At 43.3% G+C, this 26,776-nt stretch overlaps 3 protein-coding genes across 5 annotated transcripts; 1 reads left to right on the top strand and 2 right to left on the bottom strand.

The window, feature by feature from the left end:
• The first annotated feature begins 3,369 nt into the window (after nucleotides 1–3,369).
• LOC116389939 (bestrophin-3) lies at nucleotides 3,370–12,089 on the top strand. Of its 3 annotated transcripts, none has more exons than XM_031859071.1 (14): nucleotides 3,370–3,444; nucleotides 4,203–4,395; nucleotides 4,942–5,036; nucleotides 6,738–6,825; nucleotides 7,701–7,846; nucleotides 8,427–8,581; nucleotides 8,919–8,996; nucleotides 9,158–9,310; nucleotides 9,607–9,687; nucleotides 9,996–10,147; nucleotides 10,317–10,407; nucleotides 10,534–10,652; nucleotides 10,751–10,993; nucleotides 11,145–12,089. In XM_031859071.1, the coding sequence occupies exons 2-14, from the start codon at nucleotides 4,244–4,246 to the stop codon at nucleotides 11,509–11,511; spliced, it is 1,920 nt and encodes a 639-aa protein (XP_031714931.1). In that variant the 5' UTR covers nucleotides 3,370–3,444; nucleotides 4,203–4,243; the 3' UTR covers nucleotides 11,512–12,089. The 3 variants fall into 3 exon arrangements, with proteins under 3 accessions (XP_031714931.1, XP_031714934.1, XP_031714932.1); XM_031859072.1 differs by having other exon boundaries at nucleotides 3,380–3,444; nucleotides 4,233–4,395; XM_031859074.1 differs by lacking the exons at nucleotides 10,751–10,993; nucleotides 11,145–12,089 and having other exon boundaries at nucleotides 10,336–10,407; nucleotides 10,534–10,641.
• A 171-nt stretch (nucleotides 12,090–12,260) lies between these two features.
• nots (nothepsin) lies at nucleotides 12,261–19,176 on the bottom strand. The gene is made up of 9 exons (XM_031859206.1): nucleotides 18,226–19,176; nucleotides 17,418–17,598; nucleotides 16,882–16,999; nucleotides 16,439–16,557; nucleotides 14,962–15,161; nucleotides 14,002–14,127; nucleotides 13,541–13,685; nucleotides 13,307–13,405; nucleotides 12,261–12,672 (listed from the first exon to the last, which is right to left on the bottom strand). The coding sequence occupies exons 1-9, from the start codon at nucleotides 18,279–18,281 to the stop codon at nucleotides 12,502–12,504; spliced, it is 1,215 nt and encodes a 404-aa protein (XP_031715066.1). The 5' UTR covers nucleotides 18,282–19,176; the 3' UTR covers nucleotides 12,261–12,501.
• A 607-nt stretch (nucleotides 19,177–19,783) lies between these two features.
• Nucleotides 19,784–24,818, bottom strand: cct2 (chaperonin containing TCP1, subunit 2 (beta)). The gene is made up of 16 exons (XM_031859205.1): nucleotides 24,739–24,818; nucleotides 23,777–23,851; nucleotides 23,625–23,690; nucleotides 23,112–23,223; nucleotides 22,887–22,963; nucleotides 22,687–22,799; nucleotides 22,278–22,480; nucleotides 22,093–22,193; nucleotides 21,728–21,855; nucleotides 21,536–21,639; nucleotides 21,323–21,442; nucleotides 20,971–21,099; nucleotides 20,684–20,787; nucleotides 20,461–20,560; nucleotides 19,958–20,099; nucleotides 19,784–19,866 (listed from the first exon to the last, which is right to left on the bottom strand). The coding sequence occupies exons 1-16, from the start codon at nucleotides 24,739–24,741 to the stop codon at nucleotides 19,836–19,838; spliced, it is 1,608 nt and encodes a 535-aa protein (XP_031715065.1). The 5' UTR covers nucleotides 24,742–24,818; the 3' UTR covers nucleotides 19,784–19,835.
• Nucleotides 24,819–26,776: the final 1,958 nt, after the last annotated feature.

A 26,776-nucleotide genomic window follows, 5' to 3' on the forward strand; every position in this document is an offset into this window, starting at 1 on the left:
ACACACCATACACTCCAGTATACACCAGTACATACACCAGTACACACACCATACACTCCAGTGCACACATCGGTATAAACCAGTACACACACCAGTACACACACCATACACTTCAGTACACACATAGGTATACACGCCGGTAAATACTGCACTATACATGTATATTGGCATACACGCCGGTAATATACACGTCGGTAGTATACGCGCAGGTGATACACACAGGTGGTCTACAGGCAGGTAGTATACACTTCAGTAGTGTACACTTCAGTAGTGTACACGCCAGTAGAATACACATCGGTAGTATACACGCAAGAGTACACACAGGTAGTATACATGCCAATTAACACGACGGTATATGCGCCAGTAAACAGGTAGTTGAGTACAGGTACAATCTTGACATATTTTCACTTTTCATTTTATTAATTTTTTTAAAATTAATGACAAAAGCAAGACATAAATCACCAGAAACCTAACGTCTATAAACTGATATCTGGAGCCAAGGGGACGTTACTGCGTGAGTAGTTAATAATCTAATGATGTATCATAGACCAGTCACAGTAATAGTATATTTAATTACAGATCTAACGAGCTTCCATCTGATGAAGGTGGAGAGTTTAAACTGTCTTCTGAAGCTTGTGTTGAAGTCTCGATCACAACAAAGTGACTCTCGCTGTTATTTATGTGGCTCGAAAGGTTCAGCCGAAATGTCACAGCTGTCTGTGTGAGCTGTCACTGCACATCTGTATGAAACACAACACAAGTGATCACACTAGACGGATGAATCAGCAGCAGCAGCAAAAAGAAAGAATCCTCTCGTCTCTGGCTTCTGAAGATCTGTCAAAAAAAGTGACCCGAAGTCTGTTTGTTTGTGAATGAAGTGAGACGACAGTGAGAACAGATGGAGCTCAGTGTTATTAATGGGGAGCTTTAATACTTAACTGTAAATGGCCTGTATACCTTTAAACTGTGAGGAACTTTTAACTGAACCAGTCTCAGTTTAATCCTGATGCCTCTTTATGTGTAAACGAGACCGTCAGAGGGGAGATTGTCCGTTTCTATAAAGTTATTTTTGAATGGCAACACCGACACCACGCTGCTGGAGACCCAGGACATATTGCTGGACCCGCTGGACGGAAGGGAGGCACTGGAGAACCAGAACCAGGACTGAGAGGGGCAGACTGTCAGACCTGCTGCAGTAGAATGAGAGGTTTCTAAAGAGTCTGGTGCTCATAGACACTACCACTTTAGTCCACAGGGGGCGACACAATCACCACTATGAAAGTTCTTTGTAGTAGCTTTAAGTACAACGATGAACAACAGGACTGCTTTTTTCCTCTTGCTCCTCTTCCTCCTCCTCTTCCTCCCCCTCCTCCTCCTCTTCCTCCTCCTCTTCCTCCCCCTCCTCCTCCTCTTCCTAATATGTTTGGCATTTAAAAAAATATTTTGGCAGTATATTTTGGATTTCCGTTCATTTATATTTGCACACGTTCCTACCTTGTACTGCTGCACAGCAGCTTCCCTCTGAGATTAATAAAGTTCTATGATACAAACAGCCTGAATCAGCTGTTTTTGTTTCTGCTGCAGAGTTACAGCGCCATCTGCTGGACGGATGGAGCGTGTTTCTGATCTAAATCTGAACAGCTGATCTCTGACCAGAGTAAATAACAGCTGATACTAATCATTGTCATTATCTTTATGCATAAAATGTCTGAATACTTCTTCCATCCTTGCAGTTCATCACATCCTACAGAGGAATAAATAGAGATATTGTGTCTTTAAATTAAAAGATGAATACCTAAAATAATTCCATCTGCATGTAAATACATTGCTTTTCTTTCTCCACTTTCTGTCTCGTCCATCACACGACGACTAGTTTGTAATGTATAAAATCTTAATTTGTAAAGTAACTAAAGAGAAGTTCATCTTCAATTAAAGTGGGAGAACCCGGAGAAACCGGAGAAAACCCGAAACGTTACCTTCACCTACACGACACCGACCTTCGCTCCTCGCCTGCAGACGTTGGCGATGGCTCGGCCCACGGACGAGAAGAAGTTGCCGATGCAGGCGTTCTTATTTGTTGGTGGCGTCACGTGTTCTTTGATGGACGAGACGATGCAGTTTTCAAGTGGCGCGTCCCCACACCTCAAAGAGAGCAGCACCATTGTTGCATTGCCCGTCTTCTTGCAGAGTTTGTTGAAGATGGTCTTGTCGAGGTCCTTGAAGGTTTTTGGTGCGACATCAACGTCGACGGCCTCGACTTCGGCCCACGTGTTGTCCAACAGACGCTGAATGATGTCCTCGGGTTCCCCGATGCTCCCGCTCACTTTCAATTTCCTGAATGATCGCGATACCATCTTCTCCAACATGTTCTCAGTGAGGAATGTCTTCCTTTCTTCCCGCGCTGTGCAGGTTGTGCATTGGTCCATCGAGGAACGCTCTTCTGGACGTCGACCACCGGTGACGCTGTTGGTGCGAGAGATTTGGTGTCTTTGTTCAGGACGAGCGCTTCATGAGGAGCGCTGTCCCACGATTTACCTCCACAAACATTGGTCCATTCATGTCGGGAACTGCCAGTGAATCCAGTTTTAACTGGATTTGGACCCATCCAGTTATTTGCAGAGGTTTCTTGTTAGTTGCATTAAATGCAGGCACTTTGTGGCATATTTCTTTGTACCCATTCATTACCAATGATTGAAATTGAAGCTCCAGAATCTAATCTAGCTTCAGTTTCGATGTTATTCATCTTACAGGGAACTATGTATTGTTTTACTTCTTTCCTGCAGGTGAAACATCCAATCATAGTTCTGGGTCTATGAACATTGGTCCCAATAAGAGGTATCTCACGCTTACAATCATTATCTTTCAAGACCTGCATGTTTATCTAATATCTATCAGGGTACACTGCGGTGGTGTACCTCCGGCAAATCTAACAAACACCAGGATCTCGCCGATAGCGTTCGCTTTATCGCCGTTAGCGAACGTGATTGTCGCTTTTTTAATCGATTTAATCGAAACAAAAAAGTGATTATCATTACCATGTTGTCTGTTCCTGTGATTGGTCTGTTTACTGGTATGACATCATGTTGTTGCTGACTGCATTTCTGTTTATAAGTGTTTACCTCCACTGCTATCTATGCCAACACACACACACACACACACACACACAGAAACATGACTACATTTAGCTCGGTGGGTCATCAATACCACTCTGGGCCAGCAAGTGTGTGTGTGTGTGTGTGTGTGTGTGTTGCCTGGCATTACTGGGCTTGGACAGCATCATGGTGAGCGAAAGAGGGAGAGAGAGAGAGAGAGAGAGAGCGAGAGAGAGAGAGAGAGAGAGAGAGAGAGAGCGGTTGGCTGGCATTTGGTAAAAAACAAATGAGGAAAGACGAAGCCGGATGAAAAGCACCGCTGAGGAAAAACAAGACGTCTGAGATTCTTTCTGTGAGTAAAACACTGAAATAATTCAAACTTTAGCTTCACTGTTAGCCCAGTTAGCTCGTTAGCTTAACGTCAAGACTCACCTTCATAGTCGAAACACTACAAATCTGTGCAGAATAAATACACTGTCCAACACTACAATGATTCTGTCTGCATATATAATATTTTAGTTATTGTAGATTCTTTACTTTTTTACTTATTTAATATTCTTTACTGTTTTATTACTTATTTACTTGTTTTGATCTTGTTTTTTTACTGTCTTTTGTTTGTACTTTACTGTATATATATATATATACGTATATATATATATATATATATATATGTATATGTATATACATATATATATATATACTCCACTCTGCTGCTGTAATCCTGTAAATGTCCCCACTGCGGGACTAATAAAGGATTATATTTTCTTATCTTATGAATACTGTTCAACAAAGAACTGGAATCCTTTTCTCTAGTTTCTAACTTGATGTCAGTGAAAACATGTCGTGATTCTGTTGACATCGGTTCATCGTAGTTTCATCGTAGTTTCATCGTAGTTTCATCGTAGTTTTTGGCAGATTGTGGAGAGACTTAACATGCAAAATGCAAAATGGCCAGTTCCCTGTCTTCGTATCATATTTTTCTGCATAATTATATGAATTTGAATGAACCACTGCCTTCTGGTCTCGGAGCGCGTGGCGGGAAAACACGGCCCCACGACCTGATGGGGCACTTTTATTTTTCTTTTTTCCCGCTGCGCGCTCTGCGTTCAGGCCGTGATGTGACGAGAGTTTGTCCGACAGGTCGTCTCACGATGACCGTGACGTATTCCAGTAAAGTCGCCAACGCCACCTTCTTCAGTTTCCACCGGCTGCTGCTGCGCTGGAGAGGAAGCATCTACAAGCTGCTGTACCGGGAGTTCATCGTGTTCGTGGTGCTCTACACGGTGCTGAGCGTCGTCTACAGGTCAGTACGTTTGTCACGTAACAAAAGTCACCGTTGACTTTTGTTACGTTTGTCACGTAACCGTTGCCTTTTGGTTTCACACGGGACACGAACGCTGGTCTCCTGGGTCAAAGTCCTGTGATGGTTTGTCATCAATAATTCGCTTAGTTGTATTTTGCTGTTAGCAATACTCCAACTTGAATTCATCCACCGCTAAAAATAGTCCCCAACAAATGCTCTATTTCCTGTTTGTTGATAAAAACTACAGTGAAAGTATTTGTGTTTTTGAAGATTTAGTCTTCAGTTGGAACCAATGGTCCACAGACAGGAAGTCAGACTCCACCATAATATTTAATAATTAATAACATGGAACCTGGTTTTCCTGGTTTTGTTTGCACCGCTACTATTGAACGATGCTCATTATCCCTCAAAACAAAAGTAATAAAATTAACTCTGAAACCGTGAAAATGTGGGATAAAGTACAATATCTCCTTCTGAGATGTAGTGCAGTGTAAGTATAGAAGTACAGCACTTGTACTACTAAATGTACTACTGTGTCTTCTGCAGGCTCGCCCTCTTCGACCATCAGAAGAGATTGTTCGAGAAGCTCTCCATGTACTGCGATAAGTACGCAGAGCAGATCCCCGTCACCTTCGTTCTGGGTACGTGTCGCCGTTCAGATGTGAATAATAATGTTCCTTAATATACTGTACCTTAAGGCAGAAACAACCTGATTCTGTGAAACGTTACGTTTCTGATTCATAACAATAAGTTGTTGAAAGATAACGGCGCATTATCTCTCCTCAGGACAGATCAAACAGCTGCGTGTTGTTATTAATAATCTCAGGAGGAGTCGGGTTAATTTTAGTCCTCTGAGAAAAGAGCTGAACAGTCAGCACACTGACCCACTGCTGTGTTTGTGTACTGCAGACCAGTTCATGTACTGAGGACTGTAGTTGAGTACAACGCTGAGGTACTTTACTTTATTCTTCTCCTCCACAACATCTTAGAGTTAAATATTGTTATTTTTACTGCATTATATTTATCTGACAGCTTCAGTAACTTTGGAGTGAGATCTCCTAATTAAATCATTAATCATTAATTAAAATAATTAATTAACTAATAAATGATGTATTATTATAGATTATATCAATTTAAATAGAGCTCCAACAGCTGCTACATTAAAGCAATGAGCACATTAATGCATCAATAATATAATATAACAACAGATACAAAAAAGAGGATCTTTTTCTAAACCTAACTAAGAATCTTTGTTTCCTAAACCTCACTGAATGTCCCGTGAAGATCAAAGTTTATTTTAAAAAGACCGTATTTATGGAACAAGCTGAATTTGACACGCTCAAAAAACGAGTAACTTTATGTAAAATATCATAGAAACCCTCGTGTGAGGATACTTTATTGTGTTAAAGTCAAATAAAGCAGAATCTTACTAAAAAAGTAAAATATAACTATAACTCTGCCTCCTGCCTGAGCAGAAAGCAAGGCAGAGAGAGAGAGAGACAGAGAGAGAGAGAGACAGAGAGACAGAGAGACAGAGAGAGAGAGAGACAGAGAGACAGAGAGACAGAGAGACAGAGAGAGAGAGAGAGAGAGACAGAGAGAGAGAGAGAGAGAGACAGACAGACAGAGAGACACAGACAGAGAGACAGACAGACACAGACAGAGAGACAGACAGAGACAGAGAGACAGAGAGACAGAGAGACAGACAGACACAGACAGACACAGACAGAGAGACAGACAGAGAGAGAGACAGAGACAGACAGAGAGAGAGACAGAGAGACAGAGAGAGAGAGAGACAGAGACAGACAGAGAGAGAGAGACAGGCAGGCAGAGAGATAGAGAGAGAGACAGAGAGAGAGACAGAGAGACAGAGCGAGAGAGAGAGAGACAGAGAGAGAGACAGACAGAGAGAGACAGGCAGGCAGACAGACAGAGAGACAGGCAGACAGACAGGGTGTTGGGTTGCCTCATTAGCCGGCTGCTAATGGAAACGGATCATTAACGAGCAGAAAGGCTGAAAGCTGGATGAGTGTTTGTGTATCTGATCTCACTGATTCACTCTCAGTCACAGAACATTTTGTTTCTGTGAACCCTGAAACAACCAGAGTTTCCTAAATCCAAAATCTTCTTCTGCATGAAAACAACAATAAACCTGTGCAATAATACAATGAGATAAATGGCCTTTCATTGTTTCAATTAATTTTCCATATTGAGTTAATCTGGTTTTGCTTGTCAAATAAAAAAACCCTCTAATGGGATCTACTTGTTTTAATTGTGCTAAACACATTTATTTATGTGACTTAATGTGAATTTAATGACATTAAATATTGTTTGTGTTTTAGGTTTCTATGTGACTCTGGTGGTGAATCGATGGTGGCATCAGTTTGTTAACATGCCCTGGCCGGACCGGCTCATGATCCTCATCTCCAGGTGAGTTAACCTGGAAAAAATATAGTTTTTTTTGTGTGATAAATTTGCACGTCAATATACATTTTTTCCCGAATAGGTTTTTTTTTTTCGTGCGTACTTTCACACAGAACGTGAATATTACACGTCAAAAAAGTGGCATTTGTTTTTGGAGGAAGGTTCATTTTTCTGTGCTTTCGCACCGCTAATTAAGGTGTCAACCAATCACGTTGTGTGGAACAGAAATATTCAAAACAACACGGAGGCTCTGTGGTCCGAACCGAGACGACTAACTTTACTAATCCTAGCCACGGGAGAACCAGAACCAGGACTGAGAGGAGCAGACTGTCAGACCCTGCTGCAGTACAATGAGAGGTTTTCTGAAGAGACTCTGGTGCTCAGAGACACTACCACTTTAGTCCACAGGGGGCGACAGAAACAACACTATGAAAGTTCCTCGTGGTAGCTTTAAGTACATATTTGAGGTACTTTACTTAAGGCCATTTAATTTATGTTACTTTCTACTGAATGATAAAGTTGTAACAGGAGAGCCCCGGATTTAGTTTTTTTTATCTTGTTCAATTCTTCTTCTTCTCTGCATAAGATGAAAAGAAAACATCATCTTTTGGGACCTTAAAGGCTCCATCATTTAAACTCTGAAAGGATCCATTTGAATAGTGAGCACTTGATACTTTGAGTACATTTTGCTGTTAATACTTGTTACTTTTACTAGGTAAAGTACTTCCTCCACAACCACTGTTTAGATGCAGATGGTGGTTAGTTCGAGGTGCGTAGGAACGTAGAGCGCTCCCAAACACGCAGCATTGGTGGGAAGTTCAGGGTTTTTGTGAAGTCGATATTTCCGCCGCGTTACTTTTAAGTCATTTTCTTTCCTCCAGCTGCGTTCAGGGTAAAGACGAATACGGCCGCCTGCTGCGCCGCACGCTGGTACGTTACGTTAACCTGACGTCGCTGCTCATCTTCCGCTCCGTCAGCACCGCCGTCTGCAAACGCTTCCCCACCATGGACCACGTGGTCGAGGCAGGTGAGCGTGTTTGAGTTAGCCAGCAGCATACATTTATCTTTAGTGTGTAACTGAAATGTGCTGAGTCAGTGAGTCTGAACTGAAATGATAAAAAGTCAGATGGCGTTCAGCTCCTTCTCGTCTGTTCCTCTTCCTTCCTGTGAGCGTCTGATCCTACCCCAGGGATCGGCTCATTACGGGCCAATTAGAGCCGGACTCAGAGCACAGCTGACTCTGATGAACCGGTTTTGCTTTTAAAGATTTGATCAGAACGTCTGTTAGATTTCCGTTTTACATTTGGTAATATTTTGGTAATGCATTTTCTTTTCTTCTTTTTTTATCTGCCACAGCATTGGTGGAAAGATTCGGAGATCTGAGTTTTGAAGCCTTGAGTTCAGCATTCTTTCCGTCACCATCTTGGTTTATGGCCGTTGCCAATTCATTTTTGTCATTGCCATCTTTTTGATTTTGGGTCCTCTTCATCTTGGATTTTGAACATTCCCATCTTGGGTTTTGGAAGTCGCCATGTTGTATTTTTGAAACCAGAAGTACAACTGAACGCACAAAGTACTGATTACTGCTTTTGTCCACCCACCTGCAGGTTTTATGACTCCAGAGGAGAGGAAGGTGTTTGACGACATCCGTTCTCCTCACCTGAAGTACTGGATTCCCGTCGTCTGGTTCTCCAACTTGGCGTCTAAAGCTCGACAGGAAGGACGCATCCAGGACAGCATCGACCTGCAGAACATTCTCAACGTGACTCTAAACATTTTATATTCTGTCTCAGAAAAAGAATGCTTAGAGATGTAGTACAGTAAAAAGTACAATATGTACCTCTGAGATGTAGTACAGTAAAAAAGTTCAATATTTGTTGTAGATAAATGAATCCTGGAAGTGTCTCATTAGATTACAGAGATATACTGTCAATGAGAAGATGTCTCTAAAGCCGACACACACACACACACACACACACACTTAATCCTTGTTAGTGAAACAACATAAACCGGACATGAAGATAATGTGACGCCCAGTTTTACTCCCAGAAGTGTGTGGGGGGGGGGGGAAATGTCTGAATCTGAGTCTCTGTCTTCAGGAGATGAATCGTTTCAGGACTTGGTGTTCGACTCTCTTCGGATACGACTGGGTCGGCGTCCCGCTGGTTTACACCCAGGCCTGTCTCTCTCTATCATATTTTCATATCTGTCACAACATGTTTTAGACGGATGCAGCTCATCTAATCTCATCATCTTCCATCATTACTGTAACTGAATCACAGCTCTGAACCTCCCACACGCAGAGAGGAAAGTAAAGAATCTCTGTGTCTCTCTTCAGGTCGTCACTCTCGCCGTTTACACCTTTTTCTTCGCTTGTCTGATTGGACGTCAGTTCCTCGACCCCGCCCAGGGTTACCATGGACACGACCTGGACCTCTACGTCCCCGTCTTCACGCTGCTGCAGTTCTTCTTCTACTCCGGCTGGCTGAAGGTGTACCGAGTACTTTTGTTACCTAAACCTAATCGAGTACTTGTGTTGCCAAAACCTAACCAAGTATTTTTATTCGAAACAAACCCAAGTACTTTTGTTTCTTAAACATAACAAAGTACTTATTTTGCCTAAACTTAACCAAGTAGTAGTTTTGGTGCCTGAACACAGCCAAGTACTTTTCTTCTGACTTCCTGTCTGTGGCCACCTTTGGTTCCTACTGAAGACGTAAATCTTTAAAGAAAACCTCTCAAACACGTGAGACTGAACTCCAGATGTGATTTGTTCCTCGTTGTCAGGTAGCGGAGCAGCTGATCAACCCGTTCGGGGAGGACGATGACGACTTTGAAGTGAACTGGATCATCGACAGGAGCCTTCAGGTCGGTGGCCAATCACAGCGCTCAGATACAGGCTCATGATGTCATGTGACACATGTTGCCGTTAACTGAAGCAAAGTAGCTTCCACTGGTGGCCCGAAGCGCTAACAGAACATTGTCCTGCTAATTAAGACGACTTCTAAAAATGACAATAAATAAATAAAACCGAGTAAAAAAAAACATTGACTTCCAAAAAAAAACGCTGACTCATTTCTGGGTTTTAGGACTCATTCCTTCAAGCTTTTCTCAAAAACAGAAACTACGCAAAAATCCTTCCATCCTTGTCACTTCCTGTTTACCTGTCCTTCCAGGTGTCTCTGCTGGCTGTGGATGAGATGCACATGAGCCTGCCTCACATGACCAAAGACATGTACTGGAACGACTGCGAGGCGCGCCCGCCGTACACGCTGGCTGCTGCCGACTACTGCATCCCGTCATTCCTCGGCTCCACCACCGACATGGGGTCAATATGCACACACATATTTTTACATATTACACATTTCAACCAAGCAAGCTGATTGGTTGAAACCAATGATGTAACCCTCGGTGGTTGCCACCAGAGCTAAGGCGGTGTTTTCTGTTTAAATTCTGTTTCATCGTTATAGAAATCTTTTGACTAATGTCTCTTGCAGACTGTCTGACATCCTGCAGTTCGACGAGGCTGATGTTAGCGATGGTCATCCACGGCAACAGGAGACTGTTTTGGCTTGGCGCCAAGAATCTGTAATACCTTTTTTATTACTTCAGTTTAAAATTAAAAGTAAGAGTAAAAGAAAGGATTTGTTTGGCTTTGGGGGAGGTTTGTGCTCTCTAGTTGGCTGCTACCATAGTTCTTTGGATGTTTTGCAGGTTCTGGGTCGAGTCCGGCGGCTGCTGAGTGTTCAGGATCCTCCTGAACTCCGACCTCCTCGACCCATCTTCAAGCGACATAGCAGTGACGCAACAGGAAGCTTCTTCCCAGACTTCAGGTTCAATATTAGTCCATTTGAAGCACTAAAGTTACCCACATTGGTTGATTTATATTTCTGTGTGATTGTATTAACAGTCTTTCCGTCAATCGATCCAGGGTCAATCCGAGTCCAGAGGACATGGGTCTGGACACCCTATCCACCTTAAGGGAGGTAAGCAGCAACCCTCCATCTCCTGAAAGCCCACCCTCTACTGTTTTCCCCCGACTCGTCGTCAGTCCGCCGTTGTCCGGTGGCGGCTGTCACAACATGGAATCTTCTGGCAACGGTGAAGCGGCAAGATCCCAAAATGGACTGGATCCTTCCCCCTCTGAGGAGGCACCGGGCTTGGATACCTCGAGGTAATTCAGTGTCCTCACTTCTGTCTGTTTGTCAAGCTCTGGCCTTAATGGAACCATTATGCTGCTGTTTTGAGAAAGTGGGATTACCAAAATAACTAGCAACCACAGTTGTACCACAAGGGAACGTTAACGTCCTTCTTTGTATTTCCAGGACCAGCTCCACAGTTTGTTGTTCCCCAACCCAGTTGGGACCCAAGGAATTCCGTTGGACAAATCGCCCACCGACCCGGCCACGGGGCCGCCAGTTCTCCCTCCAGTTCTCAAGGCAGTCATCGAAAGCGTCGGTCCGAAGCCTGCCGAGCCCCAAGGCTTTGGGAAGGCGGAGACGAGGCCTGGCTCGATTCCAAACCCGACGATCACCCGGTCCACCTACCAACACACTGCAGCTACCCGACCCTGAGTACGACCAAGACTTCCAGGGAGTGGCAGGGACCGAGGATGACGAGAAGGAAGGAACCAACGACAGTGAAGCGAACAAAAACGATGACTCCCAATCGCAGAGCTCGGAGAACAAATGAGGGCCACTCACAAAGTAACATGATACTACGAATCTCAGAGCTGGTAATGAGATTTCACCGCAAGAAAAGTCACAAGAAGACAGCTGCTTATAAATCTCCAACCTCAGAAGGGATGTTTTGAAACCTGAGTCACTGGAGACCAACCGTCACACTAAAGAACGCAAAAGAATCCTAATACTGGTGATCAACTTTTAAGCTCAGGAAATGAGCAACTTGGGCTAAAATTGGAAGACCAAACAACCTGAGCTTGATTGGCTCAAACACCTGCCATTTAAAAAAAAAGCCTTTTTCATGCCTTAATATTTTGTTAATTCTCGACACACACCGGAAGACGTGAAATTAGTCACCAAGACCTGAACCTGATGTGGGGAAAAATTGTGTTGACTGTCAAAAGTTGGGGTGTTTTCCCATTCACTTCAATACATTTAGCGGTTTTGTTGGATGCCATCTGGTGGCTATTAGAGGAACTGCAGCTAAACACACTTCAGTTTTGGATCCACGCAACTGTGGTGACTGCTGATTAGATAAAATACTCAGGATTACTGACTCCACTTAAAAGGTCCTTTCATGGCACAAAATCTTCTCTCTCTGTAATAGTTTGTTTGTTTTTGTAAATGTAACTGAAGTAATGAATATACAGTAAATGTTGCTGCTGCTAAAACACCAAAAACTGTACTTTTTTAAATAAAGTGTGACTGATTCGTCAAAAATGTAATCAAGTGGTACTTTTGAAGAATAGTTCAACCAAGGCCATAATCAACAGTTCAGCCAATGATAATCTTTGATGATGTGATTGGAGGATGGTCTATGATTGGGCACTGTAAATGAACCTCGGGCTGCAGGATTTGTGAAAAAGATGACTGCTGTAAGAACAATGCTTCTAGCTAGTTACAAAACAAGTACTATTTGTGTTGATGCCTTTGTAAGAATTGCATAGTTTTTATTGATGATACAGTTGTCAGCTATTAACCGATAACCAATGGGTTAGAGTTAAGTTGGGTGTTTAGCAAAGGCAAAGCCAACCCGGTCCTGTCCTCTGTCAAAGATGCTGTAGAACTCTGTCAGAAATACATCTCCCAGAATCCACAGGGGGCCTTCGGGGGAAACCATGTCCACGGCCTGGAAACCACTGAAGCAAAACTCCTTGTCGCCAAGTGTCTCCTGGAGATAGAGAGACGGACAGTGAGATGACTTTTGACGACGACATTTAAGTATCATACTGTATATTTATGTTTATATTTCTCATTTCAGTCGCAGACTCACTGAGGTTAGCTTTACAGTAACATTACAAAGCGTAGTAAGCCAGAATAAATTAGATAAATATAACAACTTAATGCTTCATCAACACGCTCTTGTCACAGCAGTGCTATCAACGGATGAGTGACTGTGTCCGACTCATTTTTATGGAACACAGCAAGTTCAGTGTAGCAGTAAAGCATGGTGGAATTGAAAAGCTAGCTTGCTAACTAGCATAGAGCTGGCTACTCAGCTACCTGGTCAGCTACCTTCTGTGACACATGGTTTGAGATATCTTCTAGAACTTCCTAACGCTGAATACCTTCTTGAAAACTCGCAAAGAACTTTGTGGTACCCTTTGACTTTTAGGCTCTGCTGAACTCTTAAGCTGAAACCCCTAAGAAACACTTTAGAATACCCCGAACCCTTCTAGACCGCACTACTGGATTCAGACCCTACATGTTAACAAGTATTCCTTACGAGTATTTTACAACAAGCGCAGACAGCTGCAGAACAAAGTCTGTCAGCCATTAGGGAAGACAAGCTAAAGGAGACAAACCTTCCTAACGTATTGCTCAGCAGTCAGTGTGTATTCTGTTCCTCCAAGGACGAATGTCACATGAGGCAAACTGGACAACCTGACACAGTCGATGAGGAACTGGAACACACACAAAAGATAAAGGTCAAATGAGATTATATGTTTAAACATTTCTGCATCTATTTGTCTGAGATTTAAGTGTTGCCCAGAAATGTCTATTGAGATTTAGATTACGCAATCAAATTAGGGTTTAACCTCTCCTATGTTTGTGGGCGTGGCTCCAATCAGCTGGTGAAGGGTGAGGATATCAACGGTTGGTCCGGCGATGAGGGAGGTTCCAGTATCGACAATCACCTGGCAACCACGAGGACAGAGAGAACTCGCACCCTGCACCGCGATACTGAAAGATACACAGATATCATATGTTTTACTGATTGACCTTATTTAAAGAGTGACTGCACCTTGTCTATTAATCTGGTTTGGACTGCCATCTACTGGTTGTTGCATTTACTGCACAACATATGAATTGTGACTCCACACAACTGTAATGTCGGATGTGGTCCAGAACCAAAGGTGCCACCATGAATAACCAAGAAAACATTTCAAAGATCAGCACTTGTTAGTACATGGTCAGGACCTCAAATCGGGGTAAAGATTACAGTTACAATGAATTAATGAGTTACTCAGAGTCACAATATTAAAAATATGTGGGAAACCTTTCCATCTTAATCTGCCAGTAGCCCTTAGCAGTCACTGGAAGCCAGTTGATTGGTCCGCTGTACAACGCCTCATCTTTTCCGCCTAGCAACAGTTCGCCTTCTGGGGTGCCGCTGCTTGTTTTCCTGCAGGGACAAAAATGACATTCCAAATAACAAACAGCAATTAATTCTCTGTTTTATGGCCCCTAAACACTTTATTGTCAATCCACTGAGGCTTTTGAATTCATAGAGTCCTCTGGACCCTCTGACTCCTGTGAAATCCTTCAAACCTTAGATTTCTCTGGATGTTGAGACCAAACGACTCAAACCATTCCCCAAGAGTCAGCAAGTTATTAATACAACCAAACATTCTATCAACAAATTCACAAGCCAGCATTCTCGCAATCCTTCAAGAACCCTGGGATCTAGGACCCTATATATCTTGGATTTCTCTTTGGAACTACCCAGAAACCCTTAAAATCTGTGACTCTTGGGCTCCCATGGACCCCTCAGGATCTGTTGAAAACCCAAGATCATCCTAAAAACTGGATCCTTGTGGAAACAGACTAAAACATTGGGACTACACTTAAAATGCTGCTAATCTTTGTAACCGTCTGGATGCTCCTTGAACCCTTGGAGATCTCCGAAGCTCTTCAGCTCTTCAGACTCTCCTGAAACACAAGGGAAACCTTGTGTATCACCTGAAACCCATTGGAACAACCTGGAAACCCTAGAACCACCTTTCCAAAACTCTCCCAAAACCCCTTGAACACCCAAAACTCTGTGGATCCTTGAACTTGGCTATTGACTCTTTGGACTCCAGTTTGGAAACCCCAAGAGAGTGCGACTTGAAAGTTGCCTGTTCAAAATCATGAAACCAGTACAGGTAGGAACAACAACATATTCTCCTCACTCCAATGGACCCTAAACTGGTGGTACTGGTGAATCATTGCATTGGTCTGGAAAAGGAGGTTTTACCTGCTGAGGAAGAAGGAGAAGATCGGCTCGTCCACCTCCTTCTGCGCCAACATGTTGTCGAAAACGGGGTTTCCAAGGATCTCTGCCAGGGACGGGTAACCCATCCCCAGAACGCCGTCGAATCTTGCCCTCACAAACGCAGAACCAGGCTCGTAGACCGACTCCCCAAACTCTTGGTTCTGGGCGGTCAGACTCCCGATCTGGAACAGAAGATAAATCATTATAGAATGTTTCTTCAACATTTTAACTTTTCTCGTTTTACTGCGCTGTTTCACCAAGTCAACTTCCTATGTTAAAACACAGGATAAATTAAGCTACTAATCTTCAGCTACATGGGTTTAAAACAAATCTTCAAATCTTTTGCAGTTCATTTACTGAGGAGAATTTGTTCCTTTGTTGGGAAATGATGGCAACATCTAATTTTGAGGTTCTTTGTTGATGTTGGTTTGGTATCTTAATACTCTTATAAAAAGATTCCTATGCAAGATGTTGGTATTGGAAGCGTTCCGGTTTCAGTGGGTAGTCTTTGTATTATTGATGAATCAGTTTGAGCAGGATTTGGTTGAATGCAGGTAAACGGTAAGTGTGGAGAGCAAAATAGGCCGAACGCATTGGCCGAAATCCAATCTAGGAACCAACCTGTTTCGTCTGACTTTGATTTTTGTTTTTGTTAGTTTAAAATTAGCTTGTAAACTCAAATCAACTCCAACTCCAGGAAAAGGAAGTCTTGGCCCAGATATCTGCTGACTACACCAGACCCACAGAAATATGGTCCTTGCCCGTGGAGGCTTAACCATCGTCAGACTGATAGACGATGGGTTCAGAGATTGGTATCTTAATAAAGAATTCATTTTGTTACAAATTGTAATTTCATATTTGAACATTTTGACATTTCTTTCACTGCAGAATCTATTATTTTTGTATTTATTTCTTGGACAGTCGGCGGTGAAGAGGCAGACAGGAAACCGTCGGGTATGACTTGCAACACGACCAGAATCTAACCGTGGACGTCTGTAACCATTTGGTACCTCATTTTGATGCCATTGATGCAGCTTTTATTGGCAACTTTGACATGATCCAAAGAAAATGTATTTAAAAAATTTTTGCGATTTGTTTATTTGTTAAGCTTCTACCAAGGGCTCCAAATTGAATCTTTACTTTTGCATCCAATTCAGGTGTTTTGAACTGTATGTCCTAGATCACTACATGCTGAAATTATGAAGATAATGACACCTTCAGCATCTCTGTAAAGGAAGCTTTGGGACCAACAGTGGTTATATTTTCAGGTACCAGGACCGTAGTGTGGATTATCGGGGTAACTGCTTGAAACTGAACCAGGGACATTGCAGATAAACGGTATGCTTCCATAATGTATTCGTCCAGCAGGATTCCACCAAGTGAACGCACATTTGATGACCTCGTCTTTTCTTGTAATTGCAACATTAACATAGTTTAGTAGAGTGGAAATAAATTGGACCTTCAACGTGTCTCTGGCCATGACTCCCAGCAGGTGTCCTGATCCGTAGTGGATCCCAAATGTCCGGCCGTCATGATGGAACGAAGTGGACTCAAACGCCCTGAAACGCCTGTGCAATGCTGTGAACACACACACACACACACACACACACACACACACACACACACACACACACACACACACACACACAGACCTTGAACTCCTTATCACAGTCAGGAACACACTCAACCTTGCTGTCATGCTGACCTGACCCACAAACAACTCTTATAAAACACCACAGTCAAACAGTTGTGTTCTGTGGTGTTAAATTGTCTTGTGAGTAGTGTGTAGTGTCGTGTTGTGTAGTGTTGTGTTGTGTATTGTCGTGTTGTGTCGTATAGTGTCGTATAGTGTCGTGTTGTGTAGTGTCGTGTATTGTTGTGTTGTGTAGTATTGTGTAGTACCACAGGCTTGGCTCACGCAGTAGGTCGACGGCACCCAGAGGTCGGATGAGCCGGTGTCGAAAACCACAGAGAAGTTCTGCTGCGGACTCCCCAAATTGATTTCACCGTAATACTGAGCCTGAAACACAACAGACACACAATGTGAGTCTGCAGCAGAAAACATGGCGTCACGTGGAACGGTGGCCGGATGGCGCCAAAAAAAGTCCTACTTTGGGGCCATCCAATGGTATATAGACTAACCTGTATGCTTAAAGGTGTTAAGTTAGATATTCAACTATCATCTATGTAAAGATACAGAAGAGTAATGTTGTGATAGACTGTATATAAGAAGTGGACGTAGTCATCGTGACGTGGCCATCTTGGTTTTTTGCAACCAGTGAACAGGAAGTGACCATATTTGGACTGAGGAGTGACGTAGAGACGCCGTATACATCCATCCTAAGAAACAAACGTTGACGTTGTCATCACGAGCAGACACCTTGTTTACTGCCTTGCTCAGGAGCACCTCGGTAATGTTCCGACATTGTTGTTCTTACGTCCATGAAGTTGTAGATCTTCTCGCTGGAGCGTCCGAGCCGCAGCGATGGCGTGCCGGGCGGGAAGCACTGAGCGTAGCGCCGGTTGAACATGTCGGGCCGGTGCTCCTTCAGGAAGTCCTCCAGCACGCCTTCGGCTCGCAGCTGGGAACGAATCGAACGCACCCGCTTCAGAGGGACCCTGGGGGGGGGGGGGGGGTATTTTTAAACAATTTTATTTGATTTTATATCATTTTTGGGAAATGCACTCATTCGCTTTCAAAGTTAGATGACAAGATTGTTAGCTTAGCTTAGCATAAAGACTGGTTCTGTCCTCTATAGCTCACTGATTAACATGTTTGTTTAGTCTGTATTCTAACTGAACTGTTAAAACAACTTGTTCTGGCTTCACGAGTTATAGACAGAGCCCGGCTAGCTGTTTCCCCTCGTTACCAGTCTTTATGCTAAGCTAAGCAAATCGGTTAGCTTAACGAGAGAGAAGTATCGATCCTCATTTAAACTTGTCTAGAAAGCGTATTTAGCTAAATACTATTCCTTTAAAAAAGAAAGAATCCTCAAAAACTTCAGACTGTACTCAGGATACTTTACATTTTCTGGAGTAAAAGGAAATCTTGAACAGACAATTAAAGACAATTGTGAGGTAAATCTCAGAACTGTGGGAATAAAGTCACTTTTGTTTTGGATCATGAGTCTTAATGCTTGTAATTAGCTTGTTTCGGGTCCCTCTGACTTGACTAAAAGTAAAAAGTTATTGTATTAATTATTAATAGTATTTGTACACCGATATAAACAAAGGTGTGTTTCCTACCTGACCAGTGCCGAGCTCGTCCATGTCCACAGCAGCAGCAGCACCAGCTTCAACATGTCTGTCTGTGAGTCCGTCAGAGCGAGAGCAGCTTTTATCAGAGATCACTGCTGCTCTGATTGGATGTGTGTGTGTGTGTGTGTATGTGTGTGAGTGACAGCAGAGACTCTCTGAAACTTGATGCATCAATAATTATCTGATCAATAAAATACAGTAAAAATGTCAATATTTTAATTGTATTTAGTTGATTTCTCTGGTGCGTTTTCATCCACTGAGGAAGATTATCAGTAAGGTGCAAAAACCGAATGTGCACAATGTCAGAAATGTTAACGGTGATTCAACAGAATATACAGTAAAATATTCAATATATAACGTTTGAAATCTATATTCACCTTCTACGACGGCATATTAGAGCAAATAAAAAAACTACGGACTCAAGAGAAAACATTTATTTCTGTTCTCATAAATCCTGATATTGTTCGAGTATTAACTGTCCTGACTCCATATTTTAAACTTCTTTTACCTAAAGTAGCTCTTACACATCGTCCTAACTTTACTTTAAGACATTTTATTTGTGTCCAACATCAAATTAAGCAGAAGTTTCAGGAGAACAAAGACTCGAGCGGGTTCACTTCTTCCGTCCGGTTGTGAAACGGTTTGTTTGAAGTCGGAGGTCTCGGTCGCTTTGACCTGACGAGACAAACAACACAGGGTGGACAAAATAACGGGAACACTGCTTCAGATGTTCAGATTATTAAAGAGACTCAAGTACAACGTAGAGGTACTTTAACATTCAAGATTATATACACAACAGTAGAAGAGTCACACTTTGAATACTTTTACTATATTTTACTGATACTTTTACTGAAGGAAACGGTGGCGGCTGGTCATTAGAGGGCGCTAGGGCGCCGCCCCCCTTGAGCCACAACAAATAAAATAAATAAACTATTAAAAATTGACAATATTTGTGTTTTTGAAATATACACCCAGTAATATGTGTAAAATATGATATCTGTGGTAAATATATGCTTTCCTTCACGTCCTCTCCGTAATGCGTGTTTGATACCTTCATGTTTTTGCATTAAATCTTTCTGGGATGTTTGCTGACATTGACTGGATGTGGCACAGCCCTACAGAGAACATGTTCCACCAGCTCCACTGGTTATTACCACTGTTACTGTGTGTTATTAGTACTGTTACGGTGTTATTGATGAACATTATATGAGCTTGATCTGTGAAGAACGTGTGAACGCACATGATTTTAGGTTTTTCTTCCACATTAAAGTTGTTAAAATTCTGAAATTTTAGGACCAAACAGCCAATCAGAACGCGGCAGGAAATGATGCAGAACGCACATTTAAAGCCAAAATTCATCTTCAACGCACAATGAAACTGAACCATCGACTCGCTGAACCGCGCGTTAAAAAACTAAAAGAAAACAAACGTCAACAGTTGGTTCTTTTTATTTTCAGTAAACAAAACAAATGACGACGTTTCTGAGAGTTTTACAGAGAAAGAGAACAAACAGCGGTTCTTTACGTTTGAGCTCCACATGAGGCGATAAATAACAAAAGTGACCCCTCCCCCACGTTCGTCACCTTCGTCCTCTTCCTCTAGCAGGGGTGATGGTCGGGAACTCTCTTCCTACAGAAACAAACAACAATGACGACGAGAGTGAAACGGGAGGAACTCTCGTATGAAATGTTATACAGATATAAGGGACCGGAGAACTGACCTGGGAGCAGCTTTGATGATGTTGTCGACTCTCAGGATCATCTCGGCGGCTTCAGAGGCGCTCAGCAGCACCTGACGCTTCACCTGGAAGGACTCTGTGACGCCCAGCTCCGCCATGTTGCCCACCACTCCTTCAGACATGTCTGCAGGGGGAAGAAAACCCAACATGCACTCAGCAACGTTTGTCTAAAACCAAACGGAAGAAATCAGACATTTAAAATCTGTTTAAATTCATAAAAACCACTCCGGTGAAAGAGTAGTGGTCTATTTTACTCCCATTATTCTATGCACACCTCATCGTTTATGATCTTTCTGTGCTCATCTCTATCCTAAGAGATCACTTCAGATACTCAATCCTACCGGTGGATTTTTTTGGGGTTCAGAGGTTCAAAACTGATGACTTTCCTTTGAATTTGTTGAGTTTGTGAAAAGTATCGGTACATTAAAGAAGCAGACTGTCTCGTGAGGCGTTCAGGTGACGCATGTTGAAGTGGGTTCACTCACTCAGTCCCCAGGTGGTCTTGTTCTCCTGGTGTGCAGCTCTCAGTTGAGCCACCAGGTCGGCGCTGTCGTAGCCGGCGTTATCGGCGATGATGGTCGGCAGCTGGAGGAGAAAAAACACAAATCTTTTAGACTCACGAGAACGTACGAGGAACCTCGTGAACCTTAGATCTGAAGGTTTTTAAAAGCAACCGGAGATCAAAGGAAAGAAATCAGACGGCCGTACCATCCTCAGAGCCTTGGCGAACGACTCCATGGCAACCGCCTCCTTTCCTGGTGTCCTATTGGCCAGATCGCCCACAACCTTAGCCATCAGCATCTCAGAGCAGCCTGAGGGAGACGAGGGAGGTTACACGGGACGTATTAACACCTCATACAGCAGCACTCATCACACCCCACGGGGGGGGGGGTGAGTGAGCGTGAGAGAGAGAGAGAAAGAGTGAGAGACAGAAGGTGTGAGAGTGAGAAAGTGTGAGAGAAAGAGTGTGAGAGTCTGTGCATGTGTGTCTGTACCTCCTCCACAAACAGTACGTGGCTCCTTCACAGTCTGAGCTAACACACACAGAGCGTCGTGCAGCGAGCGCTCCGCCTCGTCCAGAATCTGCTGAGTCGCTCCTCGCAGGACGACGGTGCACGCCTCACCTGAGAGGAGAGGGTCAGGGGTCAATCAGAGAGGCTGACGGCATCATAGCGTAACTGAAGTGAACCTCCATTGGTTAGCCGTTAGCGGTCCTGCTAACGTTACTAGCTCTCCTCTGATTGGTCGTTTACAATGAAACATTATCAGAGATCAGAGACTAGAAACATGTTCTACTGAGTCAGTAAAACTTTATTGACACTGATGGTAAACTGTGTGTGTCCTTACCCATGGCGACCCCAGAGAAGTGGATGAGTGTGTCCTCTCCGATCATCACCTCCTCGATCAGCTTGCAGTGACCCAGCTTCACCATCTCTGGGTGGTCGAAGGTGGAGCTGATCTCTCCTCCTGATCACACAGTGAAAGAGTCCTGCATTAGTTTATATGGACGAGGAACTTCATACACAGTGTGTGTGTGTGTGTGTGTGTGTTCGTACGTACCGGTGACCAGAGCGAGGCGCTCAACGCCGGCAAAGTCGGCGTGCTCGATGGCCATGACACCGGCCTGAGCGAACAGCTGCTCTGGATAGTTATAGATCAACTGTCTGTGAAGAAAGAAACGTTTCCTTTACGTGTTGACGGTTTGTGTTGTGTAGCTGTCAGCTGTGTGTGTGTGTGTGTGTGTGTGTGTACCTGTTGATGAAGCAGTTGATTCCGTGTTTCAGGATTCGGTCGACCTTCTCCTTCATCTTCTCTTTCTCCGCCATCTCGATCTCTGCAACCTTCGCAGTCGAGTCAACGCGAACCCTGGAGCCAAAGATCTGAGACACACACACACACACACACACACACACACACACACACTCAGAACTGAGCATGAAATAAAATCACAGGTCTTTGAATGCATCGTGCTCAGGATTCATCTGAAAACTATTGAAATCCTATTTAAAGAAACTGAATCCTGTCAGCAAATGTGAATAGTTTAATATTTATAGCAGGTGAAACCTCAATTATTCTATTTCAAACATTGGTAACACTGAGTGTGTGTGTGTGTGTACCTTGATCTTGTCGGTGTCCATGCCCGTGTTGGCGATGAGGATCTTCACGTTCTCCACCCTCTTCGGCTGGTTCACTCCGATCTTCTTGTCCAACAGGAAACCTGCAGACGCAGCAGAAGAAGACAGTGAACATCACGGGAGCAGCCAATCGGGAGCCAGAGAGGCTGTGATGTCGCGACGTTCACCTTCGTCCAGGTAGGAGTCGGTGAGGCTGCCTCCCAGCTTCTTGATGATGTGGATGGCCTCCAGGTTCCCGGAGCCCTTCAGCCTCATGACGGCGTCCACGGCCAGCTGGGAAAAGTGGTCTTTGTGGTGAGTCAGCAGTTTGGAGGACAGCGTCGTCCGGGCGATGTTCATCAGGTCCTCCTGGAAACGAGCAGAGTCATCGCTACGGAGAAAAGAAAGAGCTACGATGACGACCCGGAACTACTTGATGTTTAGTTTACTTCCTGTTGTTGCTTCACAATAAAAGTCTTCCAGTGAAGAGAACAGAATCTGGTTTAACGTAGAAGAAGCTGCAGAAGAAAGAGAAAGAGAGAGAGAGAGAGAGAGAGAGAGAGAGAGAGAGAGACAGAATACATCAACACGTCTCACCTGTGATCCATGGCCGCCTCCCTCAGAGCGTCTCTGGCCACCTGCGTGGCCTTCCTCCAGCCAGCGATGATGGTCTGTGGGTGAATCTTCTTGCTGATCAGCAGCTCTGCTTCCTGTTCCGGATTGAAGAGAAGCAGCGAGTGATGAAGTCACATGACTCTTTATTATATTTTAATATAAAACACAAAACGTGATTTTACCCGCAGCAGCTCAGCAGCGAGCACCGTGACGGAGGTCGTCCCGTCTCCGACTTCATCGTCCTGAACCTTCGACATGTCTGGAACACAGATTTATACATAAATTATATTAAATGTGTTTTAGGAGAATTAAACTGAGCGAAACAGAGAGAGACAGACAGAGAGACAGACAGAGAGAGAGACAGAGACCGACAGACAGACCCCCAGATGCTCTGCAGCTTCACTCACCAACCAGGACTTTGGCAGCAGGGTTGTCGACTCCGATGGCCTTCAGGATGGTCGCTCCATCGTTGGTCACCGTCACCAAGCCGCCTTTACCTCCACCGAGCAAGATCTTATCCTGAGAGACAAGACGAGAGACGGTTCAACAGCTGCTCGCGCTCCTTTTGGTTTAAAACACTGAGCAGAGCCTGAAGGCATCATAATGTAACTGAAGTGGACCTCCGTTGGTTAGCAGTTAGCGGTGCTGCTAACGTTACTAGCTCTCCTCTGATTGGTTGTTTACAATGAAACATTATCAGAGACTAGAAACACATGTTCTACTGAATACTGGAGGAGAACCATCGTCAGTAAAACTTATCATGGTCCGTTAAACCACCATTATGCACCAAAAAATCAAAAGCCGGTTTTGCATATTTTTCCAACACATTCTGGTCACTTCTCTGGCCCTTTTAACGCCCGTATTCAACATGTAAATCTGTGTAATAAAAATAATCATCTCTAGGGATCAACATGACTGACCATTCCCTTTGGGCCCAGAGTGCTCTTCACCAGATCTCCGATGGCGATGGCGCCGATGAAGGACGACTGCAGAGAAAACGCACAAATGGAAACTTGTTGAATCATAAAGCAGACGAGTAGCTTCACCGAGACCAAAATAAAAACACACTTACCATTCGTGCAGTCTCTGCTTTCTCTTCATCGGCTCCATGTCTGAAGATGTTCATCGGTGCCATCGATAAGGACGCCTGCAGAGAAACCAATCCATCAATATCATCACACACACACACACACACTGATAACACACTAAACCACAGCAGACCGTGTTCATCCCTCAAGTCAATATATTTATAACTCGTATTTTATTATTGCTACCTTTAGTTTTTCAGACGAGCAAATAATCTTAATTTATATTTTACTACGTTATGCTGCACAACAAAAGAGCTACGTAGTCTTTGAACACAATCTAGGCGTGGACGGAGCCGTTTATTCCGAGCACCATTGAACGCATCCTAGAAACCGCTAGAAGCTTCCAACCAAAATTATTAAATAAATAAACAAAAACATACAAAACTACTAATACGTTGAGCTGATTGGAAGCAGGACTCGTTTACAGTTTAATTCACATTTTGCTTTGTTTATAGTTAAAACAGTTAATTCGTGAATGTCTGTAAATCGCTTGTTTGTTCCTACCGACAGCACAGATTACATGCTAACCTAGCATGATTGTCTGTAATCGCTGGTTTGTTCCTCCTGACAGCCACAAAGCACAAATGATGCTAATGCTAACGTAGCATGCTAAAGTGCTAATCTGAGAAGAACCAGCACGCGCTGTCTTCGACAAATACACCCTAAAAGATACCAGCAAAGGTTTTTATTTGCTCCATCGAACCCGACCGCTTCAACAGAGAGTCATAGTTAAACTTTGACGCAGTTAGCTTAGCATTTAGCGCATCCATCGCGTCCATGTGCGTGCTCGCCGGTTAGCTAACGGGACTGTTAAAAAACAACACAACCGGTCCTATAAAATAGATTAGCAGACTCTCCGGGAGTTTATCTACTTGCAGAGCTGAAGCTCAATTTTATGAACTCTATTTACTGGTTTAAAAGAGCGTAAATAAACGTAAAAGCTCACCATGATGTCTGTGAGTCGGAGATGAAGCCGTGCACGCAGACAGAAGAAGGGCTGGAGCAGGGGGAGAGACGTAAATACGTAGTGACGCAGTTACGTGGAAACGTAAGGCTGCGTTCAAGGCAGATCACCGGGAAACACGCTGCTGCCACCATCTGTTGAAAAATAGGACCTGGTTTGTTTTTTGGTCCTTATATGAACTACATTTAAGAAAACAGGTTGGGAATAGTAATTTAATTATTTTGGGAAAAGATTTCATATGCAAATTACATTTTCTTGAATACTATTCCTGTATTTGCTGCATACAAATATGTAAAATGTTGTACAAAGTTGTTTTATTTTTAATTATTATTGTGTGTAATTTATTTTTTGTTTGTTGTTGTTATTGTTTGTATTCTCTTGAATATGTGCCTTTCTGATTGAGCAATACAAATAAACTATTATCACAAAATGTTTAATTGCAAGTAAAATATGATTAAAGATGTGAAAAAAATAAATAATCGAATTAATTGAGCGAGTGCAGTGCGTGATGTTTTGTTTAACGTGTGTTTTGTATCAAACAGTGGTGGAAGGAGTGAACTTTTTGTTTTCGTAATTTGAGGTACATTAAAAATAAAAAAATATTAGAAATGAAGCAATAAAAATACCAACAATTCAGTTGATTTGTTTACATTTTTACAGTAACATATTTAATCTCAAGTTGCTAATAAACTGCTAGTACTTTTACTTGTAGTGGAGTATTTTCACAGTGTGGCATTAGTACTTTTACTGCAGTAAAGGGTCTTAATACTCTTCCTCTGCTGCTCGTGTTAAATCAAACACTAGATAGCAGCAGAGGGCCACATTAAACAAAACAGGACTTTAAGTGAACCATGCAGTTCACAGAGAATCCTGCAGAGGAAACTCTTAGTCTAATATTAGTTTTCTAATTTCTAAATCTAAAAAGTTTGGATCCTGATGTACAAATATGTCTTTTTGTACTTTAAGGACTTTAAAATAAGGAAAAAATAATGGACGGGGAAGAAATTACATTTATTATTCAAGTAAAAAAAAAACATATCATCTCCTCTTCGTTAGGCCCCGCCTCCGGCTTCTGTGATTGGCCGCCTGGACAGGAAGGCAGTAGATGTGCATGGGGAACTTCCTGAAGTAGCTGCTGACCCAGGGTCTGCGGAGGACACGACACAGGAGACACCTGAAGTTACTTGGACACAGAATATAGTGCTCAGGCGGAAGGATACGAGTGTTTACTTGGCGACGCGCTGGCTGAGGCTCAGGTAACACAGGTGTGTCCTAAGCAGGTTGTTCTCTTGTCGATGGCGGAACTCGGCTTCACGCTGACGCTCGACATCCAGACGCACCGAGTCCCGGAGCTCGGCCTCGATACGACCCAACTGAAACACACACACACACACACACACACACACACACACACACACACACACACAAACACTGAATGTATCTAACAAGTGTTGTGTGTGTAACACATCAATGAGCCTCTCTGTTCTTTCATCACCATCATCATCATCATCACACTGTAGTTTATTTTGACTCCTCCATCACTCATACTCACTAGAGCACCAAATGTGGATTCATCCACCACTGAAAATAGTCCCCAACAAATGCTCCATTTCCTCCTAAAGCATCCCCTGCTTTATGGTCTGTGTGACTCTAAATGGACCATAATGTACTAAATGAACATCATGCTGTGTTGAAGAAGACTTGAAACTAGAGATTGAGACCATAAACTCATGTTTACAATGTTTACTGAGGTAATAAATCAAGAGAGAAGTAGAGTCATTTTCTCATAGACTTCTATACAACCAGAGGAGTCGCCCCCTGGTGGACACTAGAGACAATGCAGCTTTAACACATGAAGCTTTGACTTCACTTTAAAGAACCGGGGGTTGTCTCCCACACCTCATCTTAAACGTTACCTCCTCCAGCAGACTCCGGTTGTCCCCCAGCTTCCTCTGCTGCTCGTACAGAGCTGTTGACGGTGAGTCAGACAGACGCCTCACTTCCTGCCTCTCTGCCTCGT

This window comes from Anarrhichthys ocellatus, unplaced genomic scaffold (genome assembly GCF_004355925.1).
Source record: "Anarrhichthys ocellatus isolate YVR2014 unplaced genomic scaffold, GSC_Weel_1.0 scaffold21, whole genome shotgun sequence".
Taxonomy (NCBI): domain Eukaryota; kingdom Metazoa; phylum Chordata; class Actinopteri; order Perciformes; family Anarhichadidae; genus Anarrhichthys; species Anarrhichthys ocellatus.